This window comes from Dendronephthya gigantea, unplaced genomic scaffold (genome assembly GCF_004324835.1).
Source record: "Dendronephthya gigantea isolate DGI-Jeju-01 unplaced genomic scaffold, DenGig_1.0 000000F, whole genome shotgun sequence".
NCBI classification, from domain to species: domain Eukaryota; kingdom Metazoa; phylum Cnidaria; class Anthozoa; order Malacalcyonacea; family Nephtheidae; genus Dendronephthya; species Dendronephthya gigantea.
The window spans coordinates 3,562,791-3,577,380 of record NW_021163010.1 but is presented as its reverse complement, the minus strand read 5'-3'; the positions used below and the strand labels follow the sequence as shown (position 1 = coordinate 3,577,380).

Below are 14,590 nucleotides of genomic sequence, written 5' to 3'. Positions count from 1 at the left end.
TACGCCACTGCATACAGAGACCAACGCTGTCATGCTGCCTGGAAACGCTCATTTTAATCAATACAAAAATACACCATATGACAAAATGTGTATACTGTTTATGCTGTAATTGTATATACTTGGAGCCCCTAAACGACACGGCTGTCACGGCAATATCTCATATATGTTCTTCCAGAAGTTTGTTTTCTGAACACTTTAATAAAAGATGTTTAATGATGATGTTTAATGATGATGATTAACAATCTATAATGATGTAAACTAAAGTTTCGTTGACGTTACACTCACACAGCATGACTAAAATATCTAAAATGGGTAACCGTGTACCAATTTCAACCGTCCTCGGCCTTTGTATTGGTAGCCTGGACACTAATAAAAATGGAGATTGGCACGAATTCTAGCCGCGCCGTGCCAATAAATTAAAATTATTGAATGTAATGCAAACTGGGCTTCAGTTTGTTTAGGCAAATGAAAATGTCAAATTTTATAAATTGTACTGACGCCGGCTAAATTTGCGATTTCAATTATATGAGCTACAAGGCAACCACTAAGACGCATAGGTTTTTGAGTTGATTTAAAGAACTGGAACATGATTGGGAGTTGAAACGACGAAATAACGAAAATGACGTATGCCAACATGCGAGATATATCATTAATATGATTTGTGGTAATCTTCCCTGCCTCAAAATCATTTGAAACTTGAAAATATCCGCGAAATTTGGTCCCTAAGTAAGCTTTGATTTAATTAACGCATAGCGGGCAACGAAAACAAGTGGACACCGAATTTTAACGAGTAGTCAGTCTCAAATTAGTCATAGCTCGTTAGTCAAGTTAAAAGAAAGTCATAAATCAATATCTTGATCAAATCCTCCCTTTTTAAAATGACACCAGAAATTCAGGTCAACTGCAGTTTGTCCGAATGGAAATGGACGAATGAAACGATTGCTAAAGCGTTACCGAATGGTATAAAAAGATTAAATTATAATAATGATTTAAACCGAACCGCACATTCGGCTTATAATAATTGGACAAATTACAACAATATTAATTCGTGTGTATAGAAAATTTGAAGGCATAAAAAGACATTTTTTTTAATATAAGCGAGTCTATCATGCCTCATTATCTTTTGTAATGAAGGAAATATTAACAGTTTTATAGCATTGTATGCTGTAACAGTTTTATAGCATTGTATGCATGCTGATGAAATATGCAGTGCTTCAGGACCGTAGTCATAGAATTTGCATCCATAACCGTGATATCAATAACTGAATGAGACTACCACTTAGCGGTTAGGTTGATCAAATTGTTAAATAAAATGCAACACGTTTGGGAAAGGTTTCTGATAAAGTTATTTGATCAAGTTGAAAGGATTAAAGTGGTTTTTAAAAGTCAGTATCTTTGTAGAATCTTCCCTCTTTTAAAGTGCATGATTAAAATGGCGTTAGGCTGACGTCAAGTGCAAATGCAGTTGGCCAATAAATGAATATATAAAGTCGGCTACTTAATATCTGAACGCAGATAAAGATTGACAAACTTTTATTGGCCGAAAATAAACAAATAATGGTCGCGACACGCTGCCCGTTTTTGGAAGCCATTTTTAATTTTGCGAATACGCACAAATTGTGCCCTTGGAAGATGCGCCCGCGGGTAGCCGCATGTTTTAGGAATATAACTAGATTAAAATGGAAGTACAATGCGTGCATGTAAGATCAAAGTAGTCTCTGTTTAATCTGACCACACATGCATGTATGCGCATGGATTATTCATAAATACAACAATCATTCTATTGTTTAACTGTAAAATGCTTGATGATATCTGCATGTATCGATAATACAGCAGTAAACAGACATAAAATTGATAAAAAAATTGAACCGCAAAGCAGCGCCAGATTTTAGACCTTCGTCTATTTCATTAAGATTATCTACATTATCTACTGACATTAATTTTACATTATTATCTGCATAAATTTTATATAAAGATGTTAAAATAATAATGGCCATTCAAAAGAATCTGATTACGGTAATTTTTACATTTACCGATGTATTTTGGCCGGTTGGAAATTTCTTTCAATGCATTCAATCAGTTTGCTTTGAACAGCGAAACACTGACAATTTTTTAGTATGCACGGCCGTATATATATATAACACGGCCATACATATAAACAACAGCGCGAACCTTAAAAGCTAGAAACAATTTAAAATCCGAAGATATATAATTTTATAATGATTATATATAACTATAGTAATATGTATTTTTATTTATAATTATTATGTATCTCTTTCTGGGTGATATAAAAAACAGGCAGAGAAACATTGGAAGAGTTGCATATTCTATACCACATATAGGTATATATCGGAAATATTTCAGACTGAATCGTATGATTATGTCGGCGGACGTGTTGTTGGCCCTTGAAAGATTTTGAGATTTTACTTTTTTCTCCAAGAAAACTTAATCTCCTTCCGTTGCAAGGCAATTTCAACGCATAAATCTACTTTTAATCTGTAAGATCGACAGCTCTACTGTTCGTTTTTGCTTCTCATGCTGCAGATCTTCCCGTGCCCCATCCAACCTATACCCTCAGTTGCATTCTTTAAACCGTAAATGGTCAACCTTGGGTGTTTATTTCATTTTAAGAGGCGTTACGATATAGAACGTCAATTAGATATAGTCGTTTTCCGAAAATGCTGCTGATTAGCATTCTTCAATTAAATAATTACATGCTACATTATTGCCGGCACATATATATTCTTTATATCAAAAGAATAAGAAAATCAAGTAAAAAAATGTAAATGTAAAATGGCGTTTGTTTACTATAACCTCCGAACAAGGTCACTGATTTTGACTGATCGTCAGCCTTATTGTTATATACTCGCGAGGATTCCTCATTCCTCTTTTATTCCGCATTTAGACCGCAGTAGAGGTACGTTCGTTCCAGTGGTTCCAATAGCAGCTAAAATGGATGATAATAGTAGTCGGCCGGAGTTGCATATGTATATTCCGTTGAACTTGCATATACATTTTATCATTTATGATTTATCTAGAATGAAGATATATGGGGAGTAAGCTGTATATATTGTATGTGGGTTATTTTTCCGCTTTCGCAAAATCTCTTACTCGAGTTATGTACAAGAAAACAAAATGTTAAAATTATAGCGATGCAGCTAGTATAAGGAGGCGTGCATCATCATTAGGCTGTTAAATACCGTTATCACTCGAAAAGAAAGGTTGTTTTGACTTATTTATTGACGTAACTGTTTTGAACATTATCAGTTATCTAAGGAGCTTAACTACTATTCGACGACGGGGGGCAAGAGAAATTGCCAAAGTGTCTACTAAAGTGACTAAACTCTCTACTAAATTGATATATTGTCATGAATGCCATATAATTTTGAGACAGGAAAGTAATTCAGGACACATGTATTTTCGGTTCCGGATGCACAAACCCGATCCACAGCAAACTGAGTGAAATATTGTGATTTTCAAATGCCAATTATATGCCAGTCGCACAATAAATAAAGGAAGCATTACTGATTTCACGTTTGTATAATGTAAGAATTAAAAGAAATCAGTTGTGTCATTATCTAATCCCACATGAGTCGGTATTAATGAAATTATGATTAAGACAATACTTCGTACGCGTCGGCAAAAATAATTACAGCCGGAATAAATAGATTTGTGTTTTCTTAATATTTTGTTTGGAAATTTTAATTATCATGACGGGCAAATTTTTGTGTGCTGTGCGGTGTCGCTGAAGTTTTTTAAATCTATATATATCTCGCTATTGCAGTATATATGACTATAAGGCGGCTAATCTAATTGTCATCCGTTGTATTTTAGACACTATAGTTATTTTATATACAGCAATTAGATCATTGCATGGTCCTATCTTACTTTAGCTATAATAATAGGTCACACTTTTAAATTCACATTACCGCAGTTACAATGACATGTATTTTTGCTAGCACAGGCAACACACGAACCTCGAGATTGCTCCGACAGAAAGAAGTCACCTAACGTGATAAGTAAACCTCTGTTTTCTAAACAGGCTAACACACATGCAGATGATTTTCCAATCAAAGAACACGGAAAGCTCATATCACGATTGAGTACGTTATCGTTGCTAGACAACGCCCGCTTTGATGTCCGTTTAACCTTACAAGACAACTTAATCCATTCGTTTTGTGAGTAAAGAAAGATCTAAACACAAATTATCAAGCAGTCGAAAACTTTATGCCCTCCTCAAATATCGTAATCTGAACATTTAGAGGATAGTATAGAAGGTAAGTTCTAGATGTGTCTGGGCATTTGGCATTCTTAAGTTGATAAGCATGTGCATTGGGTGACAGCAGGCTACTAACTAAAAGCGATAATTTGATTTTGGGAACGCTCGCGTGCGAGACTGAACGGAAAGCTTCTGTTGTGACTCGGATAAATGTCGCTTCCCTAATTTCCTACGATTGTCAACAGTATATGCATGTATAAATATATATTGTTGGTTTTGTGAATCACAATTGTTATTGGCGTTTGTACTAGGTGAATAAAATCTCTATAATCTCTTCGAAAAAGTCAATATTCATAAGTCGATTTTCAACGCGCTTATCTATAATTACAGTGTATTTAATAATTAATGTTTTTAGTTCGAAAAGTGACGGGAAATTTTTATCCGGGAGTTTATTCGCAATTTCTAGAGTTTACTATGATTCGGGCAGATTCTAGATTATAACGATCTTACACTACATGCGAGCCGTATGGTCTTTTCAAAGCCAAAACTGAATATTCGTCAGTAAAATTCTACAAAAAAGTGCACATGCATACATGCAAGTTATTGCTTGGAGAATCGTAATAAGCCAGGTTGCTTCCTATTAACGGTAACCAAACAAGAGTGAACGAACCAAAAACATGTTGTGTTTGTCCTGAGGGGCAGACGGAACATGTAAATTTGGCCGGCGTCGGCCGCAGGAAGAGGAGTGGTACTGAGGCGGGAGGGTGTATGCGGGTCTATGCGGGTTGCGAATGGGAAGGGGGTCCATAAAAAACGTATTTCTTTTACTTCTACACAGAGATTACAAATCACCTGAAACTAAAGTCCTAAATATGCATGTGCGCTCTTGAAATAGCATCTGTTGATAAAGTGAAGCCAAGAATTTTTTATGCTCCAGGCCAGTTTATCTTCATTCAGAAGCTGAATGCTGATAAGACGTTTTTCGGATAGTTTGACTAAAAACATCTGTTTAAAAATCAGGTAGAGATCTATGCAGCATGTCTAATATTTTAGTCTCTTAATAAGTTTATATTAAATATTTCAGTCTCTGTATTCTTCATTTCTTCTCAAATCGTTAATTAAGGTCGAAACACGGACACAAAAAGGTTTCTAAAATTATCAAACATGAATCAGTTTATAAGACGTGACAAAACAGTATTATTTCATCACAATTCACCACATCAATACTGGTAATTACATTTATCATCCAAAAGATTTTGATCAATAGGTTATAGAATACTGTGGTGCAGCATGACATCAGAGCCGGATGTCTTGGTAAATAAGATGGCTGAACAATATACCGGCCAACTTATCGAAAAAGACCTGGCAATCTTGATAAAATTATCATACCTATAACATGCATGAAACTACAAAATGTGTATAAATTGCCGCGGATATACCAACTGTAGCTATCGGTTGTGCATTGTGGTGATACATGCAAGTATCTACAGTCACAATTGACTTAATTTAATCACTCAACATTTTCTGAAGCACGTTTGCATTGTATATAGAAATTCCAATACACCAAATAATTGAACGAGCTAATCAGACTATACTGAAATCCTTTGTGTAATTATTGATGAAAATTTAATTTAAATTGAAAATAATTTTACCCTGACGGCTGACACTTAACAATTGAAATTGCTACAGTAGAAAATTAGATTCTTCATCTACAGATTTGGATCTTCTATCTACCTGCTCCACGCGTTGCGAGAGAATGATAGCTGAATTTTCAGTTCCAGACCTTTTTAAAAAGTACTTCATTTGGCACAAACTACATGCATACAATCACTATTATTAATATTTTTCTTGCTACCACATAAACCGCGTGCAGGAAGCTGGTAAATATTCTGGGAACGTGGTGCCTCAAATCCTGGTGATCCTGATAAAGTTTACTGAATTAAAACAAAGAAACCAAATTAAAGCCTCGTTGTTTGTTCAAATTTGAGCCTTAAACCAACGTATATGATATAATATATCTTTGTCAACATTGAACTAGCCAGCTTGAATAGGAAGACAATTGAACGCAATTATGCCCATTGAAGAAACCGATGACAACTGAAGTGATGCGGCAAATCTGTGTATTGCATGTATCCAATTATCAAACAATATATTCACAATTTCATCATACTGAACAGTCCCATTTGCGCAGGCGAATATATATATAATAATAATTTAAAAACTACTGAATGTTATACCGGGGACGTGTTGTGGTGTAGACTTGGGAGGGCAGGTAAGAAAGATAACTATAACAAGAACTACTAATTATTACGGATTATAGAAGCTCGTGACTTGGCGGAAATCAAACCGAGTTCTTGGAAGAACCAGTCTGACCATTTTTTAGTACGGACCGAGCGTATTTGTCTTGTAACTGATTTATTATGTGCCATACGATAGATATAGAACTTGTATCAGTATTTTTCTTTAAATTTATCAAACAAACAACACTCGTATATACTTACTGAGTGTGACACTGATACGTTCCTACTGAATGAATGAGTTAGGCCTGTTTTCTACTTCAACCGTATCGTAGCCTTGCTTTGCGTATTTCTTTGTTTCCGAAGTATTCGATCAGAACTAATGACTTTAAACAATGAGATACGCTACGTTTTGCTACGATACGGTTGAAGTGGAAAACCGACGGCCTTTAGAATCTCAGTTCTCTCCGTTGGCGTTGATGATCAACGGCAAGTATTGTAGATAACATTCGATGCATATCATGCATGCATAGAGAATGATTTGAGGAAGAGTTTGTTTGAATCTCTAGGATTGGCTCATGCAATATTCACTTCTTTCTTTTAAAACAAATATTGCCTGAAACTGGGTAAGGTCTAAGGACCAGTAAAGACCAGGAAAGATTGTTTCTCTACGAGGTTGAAGTCAGTAACAGATATAGTTTCATTAAAATTAACAGGGAAATTATTTTCCCAAATAATTTACCACATTCATATCTGTGTTGTGTTAACGCATGTTAATACAATCAAAACGAACGCGGCCGGGTTTATAATCATCATTGACTTGCGTTGGAATAGTTATGATGCCTGACAACATGCAGTTATCTTATAAATATATAAAGGACAACTCCAATTTACATGCATATAGCTCTATATATGATATATAAATACTAAACGAAAAAAGCTCAGATATTGATCCTAAGAATAATTTCCACAGATGCATATGTAGCTTATCGCTACAATCGTACATGCATTTGCCATTTGGCTGGCCGACGAAAGATGAATGGACACCGACTAAAATTTTCAATTATAAAATCCGTTACTTAACGTACGCGTACGCACACGAAAACTGTTTAGAGAAGATAAGAGTATTCATGACGGTACAACGAGGCTTCTGTAATATCAGCTATATTCAGTGCCTTTTCATTAGCTATAGATATTATACTACATGGGACCAGATTTTCTAAAGACGGTTAACTAAACCCAGGGTTAGCGCAAATCTTTTAATCTATTTTTTATCGCTTGTTTATAAAAGTGGAATATTTTTCCATGAGTATTTTAAAGGTATATTAAAGTTATAACAGCAGTGTAGAAGCACATAAACCAAAACAACAGAATAAAATTTAACCTAGAGTTATAGCGCTAACTTTAAGCAACTGGCCCGAGGATAAAATGTTTTTAACCTCATATACAGTACATGCAAGACTGCATGATTACCCAACCTACATGTGGCTATTTTATGAGGTCAAGATATAACTCAATAAACACGTATAAAATAGTACATGCTAGTGTGTAGTTTTATTTATTTTCGTCATTTTGCCATTCCATGTAGGCCCTAAGGAAGTTTCAGATATTATTCATAAATAAATTTAACAACTCAATCGGGAGAATTTAACTGAACTATTCATATAATACAATGCAAAATTGTTGATAATTTATGAACTCATATGCATCACGGTGTTAGAAAGAGAATTTATCGTGCACAAATATGAACTGATATTAATAACCATTTGCCATTAATGCCATAGGATCCAGCTGTGGGCTTCACAAGAATCAATCAATACAGTAATGTGAATATTAATTGGATATGATCAAGGAATTATATTGAAAAATCAATCCAGAGTACTTGACATTGTTTGATTTTCACTTTGTTTGTTTTTGAGTAGAGAGGAACAAAAATGAATGAAAAAACATTTTTTAGAATGAAAATTTTGCATCAGTTCATAAGCCGAGATCTCCAACTTCATAAACAAATTATTCTCTGACAATTTCAATCGGGGCGGAGCACGAGTAAACTGCTTCGCAACACATTATAAAGTAAAATGATATTTCTTGTTTTATTATTCAATTTGGAAACAAGCGGAAATGTCCTTCATTCGTTTGCTCTTAAAATATTAGGCATCATGTAATGCACGCCAAAAGTAATCAAGGTTAGCCTGATTAGGTAAAGTCAACGTCTTCCTCGGATGATTTATTAATCTTGGTAGATGCGTTTTGGGGTAACAGGGTAAGCTCGTTCCCACTTCCCAGGATGGGGAGACCGTATTCATGCCACTAATCTTCCTGCGTTTCGTTTAATTAAACTTACGAGTATGCATGATGATTTATATGAATAATGCTGTCTTATCTTAAAATTTAATTTTCCATATAGTTGTACCTCCGATGGGCAATACAACATCAAGATTGATATAATCTGCGTGAATTGTGAATTGGAAATGTTTGTTTTAATCGCAAATATCCTTATACGTCTATGGGAACAAGCAAAAGAATGAGATGAATAATAATAAGCTCGCAGGTGCAGAAATATAAAAGATCGTATAAGACTGTCACACGCAAAGAATGGTCTAATTTTTGAACAACGGATTCTTCACAACAGTTAATTAGCTATCAACTCGACATAGAGAAGAGACGTCAGACCAGACTGAGTAAAAATGGCAAATCTTACAAATGCAAGTGTACGAAATAGCACAAATGATCTTTTAAACCTTACCGACATCCAAATCGTGTTCTTTATGATAACGATCGTAGCTACTGTATTGGGAAACCTCCTTGTCCTGGCGGCTGTGTTCTACGACAGTCGTTTGAGAACAGTCACAAACTACTTTGTAGCTTGCCTCGCGGTCTCGGACATTCTCGTTGCTTGTTTCAGCGTCACCATTCGTCTCCTATCGTTGTTTGCGGTCCGTGGTGATGATCTTCAAGGTGGAGGCATCCTTAATATCCACGTTTGCAGATTTTGGAATTGGATTGACATATTCTGCGAAGCAGCGTCCATCTATACACTAACGGTTATCAGTATTGACCGTTATTTCAAAATCAGCCGCCCTTTCGTCTATCGAGAGAGAATGACAAAAACGGTTGCTGTCATAACAATCGTTGCCATATGGGCCCTGGCGGCGTTGCTAGCATCACTCGGGCTTGTTCCATTCGGAGACGCAAAAGGAATAACACTAGAGGAAACGGTATTTGCTTAAACTTGAACAAGATGTTTTATACGATGGCAGCCGTAGTAGCATTCTTCCTCCCATTGCTAGTGCTTATAATCATGTACACTTTAATATTTCGTATTGCGTTATACCACTTCAAGAAAGAGAATGCCGTTACAATGGTGGACCCAGTCTCCGGTAAACAACTTCACTACTCTGCTTACAAAGATTTGAAAGCCACCCGGACATTATTCATAGTCGTTACCACGTTCGTGGTATGCTGGGGACCATTCTTCGTCTTGTTCCAAATAGATCAGTATCAGCCACAAATTTTAGGAAAACTTGAAACAAATTCAGCCGAAGTGGTAAGAATGGTGTTTTTCGGTCTACTGCCGTTTGCCAACAGTTTTTTTAACCCGATTATTTACGCCTGCTTCGATAAAGTTTACCGTCGGTCTTTTCGCAAAATCCTCCTCAAGATAATTGGTCGCTCCGAGTACCTGGCAAACTCCAAAGATTACGCCAACCAAAGCAAGAATCGTACCAGTGTGTTCGAACTAACGATAACACAACCTCGGGAGAATTTCGTCAGATTGACTGGTGACGATCAAGCAAGAAGTCCGGACGAAGAAAGTTGCTTCTACTACAGCGACTCAAAGAAATGTCTCGAGAATGGGAGTGCCTCTTCTCCATCAGGGGGGTTGACGGAACCCAACGAATCGGACGACATGTTAGTTAATCACGGTATATAAAACTCCTAGTGACAGGGTGCGACATTGAACCCGAAATTAATATTGGGTGAATATAATAGTTATGTATAGTTCTATAAAGAAATCTATTTCGTTGTAAATCCACTGCAAAAATAGTTTGACATTTTAGGTTTCGTACCGGATATAGCTGCTACTATATATGCCGTGAAAGCATGTAAATTATCTGACCGTGAAAAGGGTGTGTGTTAAAAGCTGCATGAGTATTCTGTCAAGTGTGACATAATCTGCCCTCACTCCTTTTAATTATAAGGAGACGGAAGATGGCGGAGAGGGAGATAAATTAATACCGTGTTGCCAAACTGAATCACCTTTCCTTTTATTATGAATAAATTTACAAATATGTTAAATCTGATTTATTCCTGTCTCTGCTTATCGATAAATGAACTCTTCCATAAGTACTCATTAAAAGAGCCTAATAGGTTCAGTCTAAGAAAGGCATATTCTTTTAACACGCGAACATCACTTTATACCACAAATTCGTAGAATATAAATAGACCTTTTTGGTAATGACGTCATAACGTTTTAAATGTAGAACCACCTTAAATGATATAGATTTCAAGTTTTACTCTCACTAGCCACGTGCAAAGATGCAATAAGCCATAGCACGAGAACGAGGCTCAGGGGCCAAGACCGCGAACCTCGTTCTCGCGTTATGGCTTATTTCATACTAATTTGTCAAAATGAAAAATTCTTTTTCATGCATGTGTTGAAGAAGGATGTTTTGCATCTTTGTGACGTATTACCGAAAAGGTGCATTGATTACACTCGTTACAGGCAGGTTTTTGCATTCTCATTTGACTAAACTTGAGCTATCAAGCTAACCCCCCAACCATTTCTATCTTAGCCAAATAGACGTATATTAAGGTTCAGAGATCCATTCTTATTATCTCAGTGTCTTGGATAAAGTTTACCACAAATTTTCCACGAGCCATGTTCATTAGCCAGGTGTCTTTCTAAAACTACGAACTCCAATATTTCTCGAGGCTTGTTCTTGTCTCCCGTTATTATACGTCCGTTTCTGTCTTCAACTGCTGATATCTAATGAATATTGAGCAAATAATTAGGAATAGTCCCAGGGCAAGGTTTCAACATTGCCGTTGCTGCATTGCCGTTGCTGCAAGCATGACGGAATAGATAGGGTCACCAAATGACTTGCATGCAAGAAAACGTCTTCAGACTCTTGACGTACGTTTCAACCTTGTGTTCTTGGTTTTAAAGACGGTACTTTTTTACTCTATATATTATCCAATCCGAGTACAAACTCCGTTATTGAAGCGGCAGTTTAGCAACTTACTTGATCAATATTTAAGCGTACAACTACTTGGGCGAAGAGATTTTCTTTCACTTCTAGAGATGATACTGCCGCATGCACTATACGAGGGCGCTCGACCGATGAGACGAAATGCCAGTGAAATTTTTTCTTCGCATCGAAAAATTCTTTGACAAAACCCTAAACACACAGAGTAGACAACAGTTGGACATTTTTACAGGATTAGTCCGATTAGAGTTTATATGATTTTAATCATAAATTAAAATTTATTACTATTCAAAAAGTGGATTATGATTCATTTAGATACTTACGTGGTGTACCCACAAGCTAATTTATTTAAACTTTTGAGCGTTTGACTTACATAATACGCAGTTAAAGATGTCTTTTCTTGAAGACCAGTTTTATCACCGCTATGATCAGAAAATGAAATACGCATATCAGATTGAAAACCTCTAATGATTCATAATGACACACAGGCTACTCCTACTGCGATAACTGTGGTAATAATCTTTATTGGTTATGCGCCGACAATTTGTAATGTAATGCTGAGCAAATTATTTCCCGTTTTCTTTGAAAAAATGTCACTTATACAAAACTATTATATTTTTTCTGATCATTTGAATTTTATGCATCGTTGTGGCCAAGCTTTTATACTTTTTGGAAGCAATGGATTCAAGTCGAAAAAGAATTGTGAACTTTTCAATTCCACTTAAGATATGGCTATCATCGGTCAAAATTTCTCTGAAATTCAGTTGAAGTTGTAATTTCATATAGAAGTTGATTTCGTATAGAAATGGGGATCTTTAGCAGCAAACGTCACGAAAAAAGATCTATGCATGTTCCTTACTAATTAACTTACTTCGCAAGACAGGTATTAACATCAATAAATGTATTTTCAGCTTCTTTGGCAAACTCCCTAACTTTAAAGGGTTTGACTGATCTTTTTATTATCCCAATACTAATCAATAAAATATAAAATATAATAATATGGGATACAATTAGTATGATGAATAAAGCTTCCAAGTATGGTAAAATAATAATGCAACAAAGGTTATAGTCTTTCATTCAGAGACTCTTAGGTAGTTCGATCATGCTTGCAATGTATTCATTGTAGAATTACAAAAGCATTTATTTTACCTGTAAGTTGAAATAATACCATCCTTAAATGATTTCCACCTCTGTTTCCAACCCTATTATAAATATATATGCCACTATATGTTATGTTATGTTTTTTATGTATGTAAAAGTGTAGTGTAAAGTGTCACATATGGTGGTAAATAAATTTTGTATGTGCTATTTTGTGGATACTTCAGACAAGGAGTTCTAGAAAACACCTGTGTTGAGAGTGAGCTACAACAAAGTTGTATATATCTCTGTTGGTATGGCCTGTTCCATATGCGATATTTATTTTTATTTTTTTAAAAAATTTTGTTGAAGTACCTCAATAGTAAATATTGATGATTTTTTTGTAATTGGGGCATATGTTGAAAGCATTCCTCCTAGAAAATAAGTATAGGTTATTCTAGCTATAAAATAAACAGCTGTACTCAGAAACATAATACTAAAGGCGAAACATGCACATCTTTCTCTGATTAACAATAGACAGATGTCTATCTCAGATGTAAAAGTGTTGATTGTGTGATTTCATGCTCTCTGCCCAGTTATCTATTTCACTAATATGTGGAGACAAATATTCATTTGACAATAAATTTATTATTAAATTTATTTCAAGCAATAGTTAAAAACTAGTTAACTACTAAGTCTAAAATGACAGAAATAACAAGAAAACCTTTATTCCAACAAATGTGATATGCATGCATGTGTACATTTTGGTAAAATTTGAGGACACAAAACAATTAATAGTTATACTTCTGGTATGAAACCTGTTATATTTCCAGCCACTGGCGCTGATCTAATCTCTATTATAACTTATAAGTGACAGGGATGAGGCAGAGCCTTCAGTCATCACTGATCAGATGGGACTGCTGGGCAAAATTGCAATGTATGAAGGTATACACTCAACCGTAAAATACCTCGGAAGGGCTGAATTAATAAGCAGCACACGGATCTATGTACTCACAAATACACCATTACCATTGTACCTGGACTATCCACGACAATCCTGTCCCTATACTCATTATACTTCATTAGTTGCTCGGGTATATCAGGTTTCTGGTACAGGGAGTCTGGAATTGAACGCCTCCTCGGTACCGTGGCACTACCGTCAAAGGATGGCTCATTTAGTTCACTGAGAAATGGCGAATTTTTTCGTGGATACGTAGGAATATTCGACGTATGAAAATGGCAACACTGGACAGCAACGTCAACGTAATTTTGTAATAGGACCAGGAGCTAAATATTATATAAGAAGAGCGAAATGGTTTTTGGGAAAAATGCTAAAAGGAAATTGTGGTAAACTTCATAGTAAAACAGTCTAAAACTTAAACTTTACCTTTCTATTTTGTACAAACCGAAGAGGCGCAATGGCCGCCATATTGGAATTTCGCCTGGTAAGTGGAGATATACGTCATGTTACAAGCACTAAACACGAAGCAGGTGGTTTATATGAAATCTGGTAATGGCTGAATCTGGGCTGAATCTTTCGATCGTCGATCGAACGAGATTTTTCGCTTGATTTTCTATTCAATTGTGATTACGCGAAATTAAGATTTTCGTAAATTTTGCCCCAGCTGAGACCTCTGTTTACAAATGCTAGAACCTGAAAGAGAATATTTTTTAATTTTTATCTGTTCACGCGGTCACATATCTTCTCTAACATCTGTCAGTGTGGACGTGAGTAACGACTGTACGCCGTAATACATCCCGACTATTATCACCGGCGAGCATTTTGGAAACAACAGCGGCCATATTGAACAAGATTAATTGGATAGGTTCCAGTTCAAGAAATCCAA

The 14,590-nt window shown here is 35.7% G+C and overlaps 1 protein-coding gene and 1 pseudogene across 1 annotated transcript; one reads left to right on the top strand and one right to left on the bottom strand.

Annotated features, from left to right (window-relative positions):
• The first annotated feature begins 3,750 nt into the window (after positions 1 to 3,750).
• Positions 3,751 to 10,682, top strand: LOC114522857 (annotated as a pseudogene).
• A 37-nt stretch (positions 10,683 to 10,719) lies between these two features.
• Positions 10,720 to 14,180, bottom strand: LOC114522841 (39S ribosomal protein L45, mitochondrial-like). The gene is made up of 8 exons (XM_028543604.1): positions 14,131 to 14,180; positions 13,781 to 14,030; positions 13,119 to 13,177; positions 12,816 to 12,868; positions 12,538 to 12,636; positions 12,040 to 12,088; positions 11,703 to 11,858; positions 10,720 to 11,446 (listed from the first exon to the last, which is right to left on the bottom strand). The coding sequence occupies exons 1-8, from the start codon at positions 14,170 to 14,172 to the stop codon at positions 11,297 to 11,299; spliced, it is 858 nt and encodes a 285-aa protein (XP_028399405.1). The 5' UTR covers positions 14,173 to 14,180; the 3' UTR covers positions 10,720 to 11,296.
• Positions 14,181 to 14,590: the final 410 nt, after the last annotated feature.

Excerpts from the sequence above, each read along its gene's own strand:
- LOC114522841 (XM_028543604.1), bottom strand. The coding sequence starts at position 14,172 with ATGGCGGCCATTGCGCCTCTTCGGTTTGTACAAAATAGAAAG. Across the intron at positions 12,637-12,815 it reads GGTATTATTTCAACTTACAG|TATTGGGATAATAAAAAGAT; the intron begins GTAAAATAAATG and ends TTTATTGATTAG. Across the intron at positions 11,447-11,702 it reads TACGCTTAAATATTGATCAA|ATATCAGCAGTTGAAGACAG; the intron begins GTAAGTTGCTAA and ends AATATTCATTAG.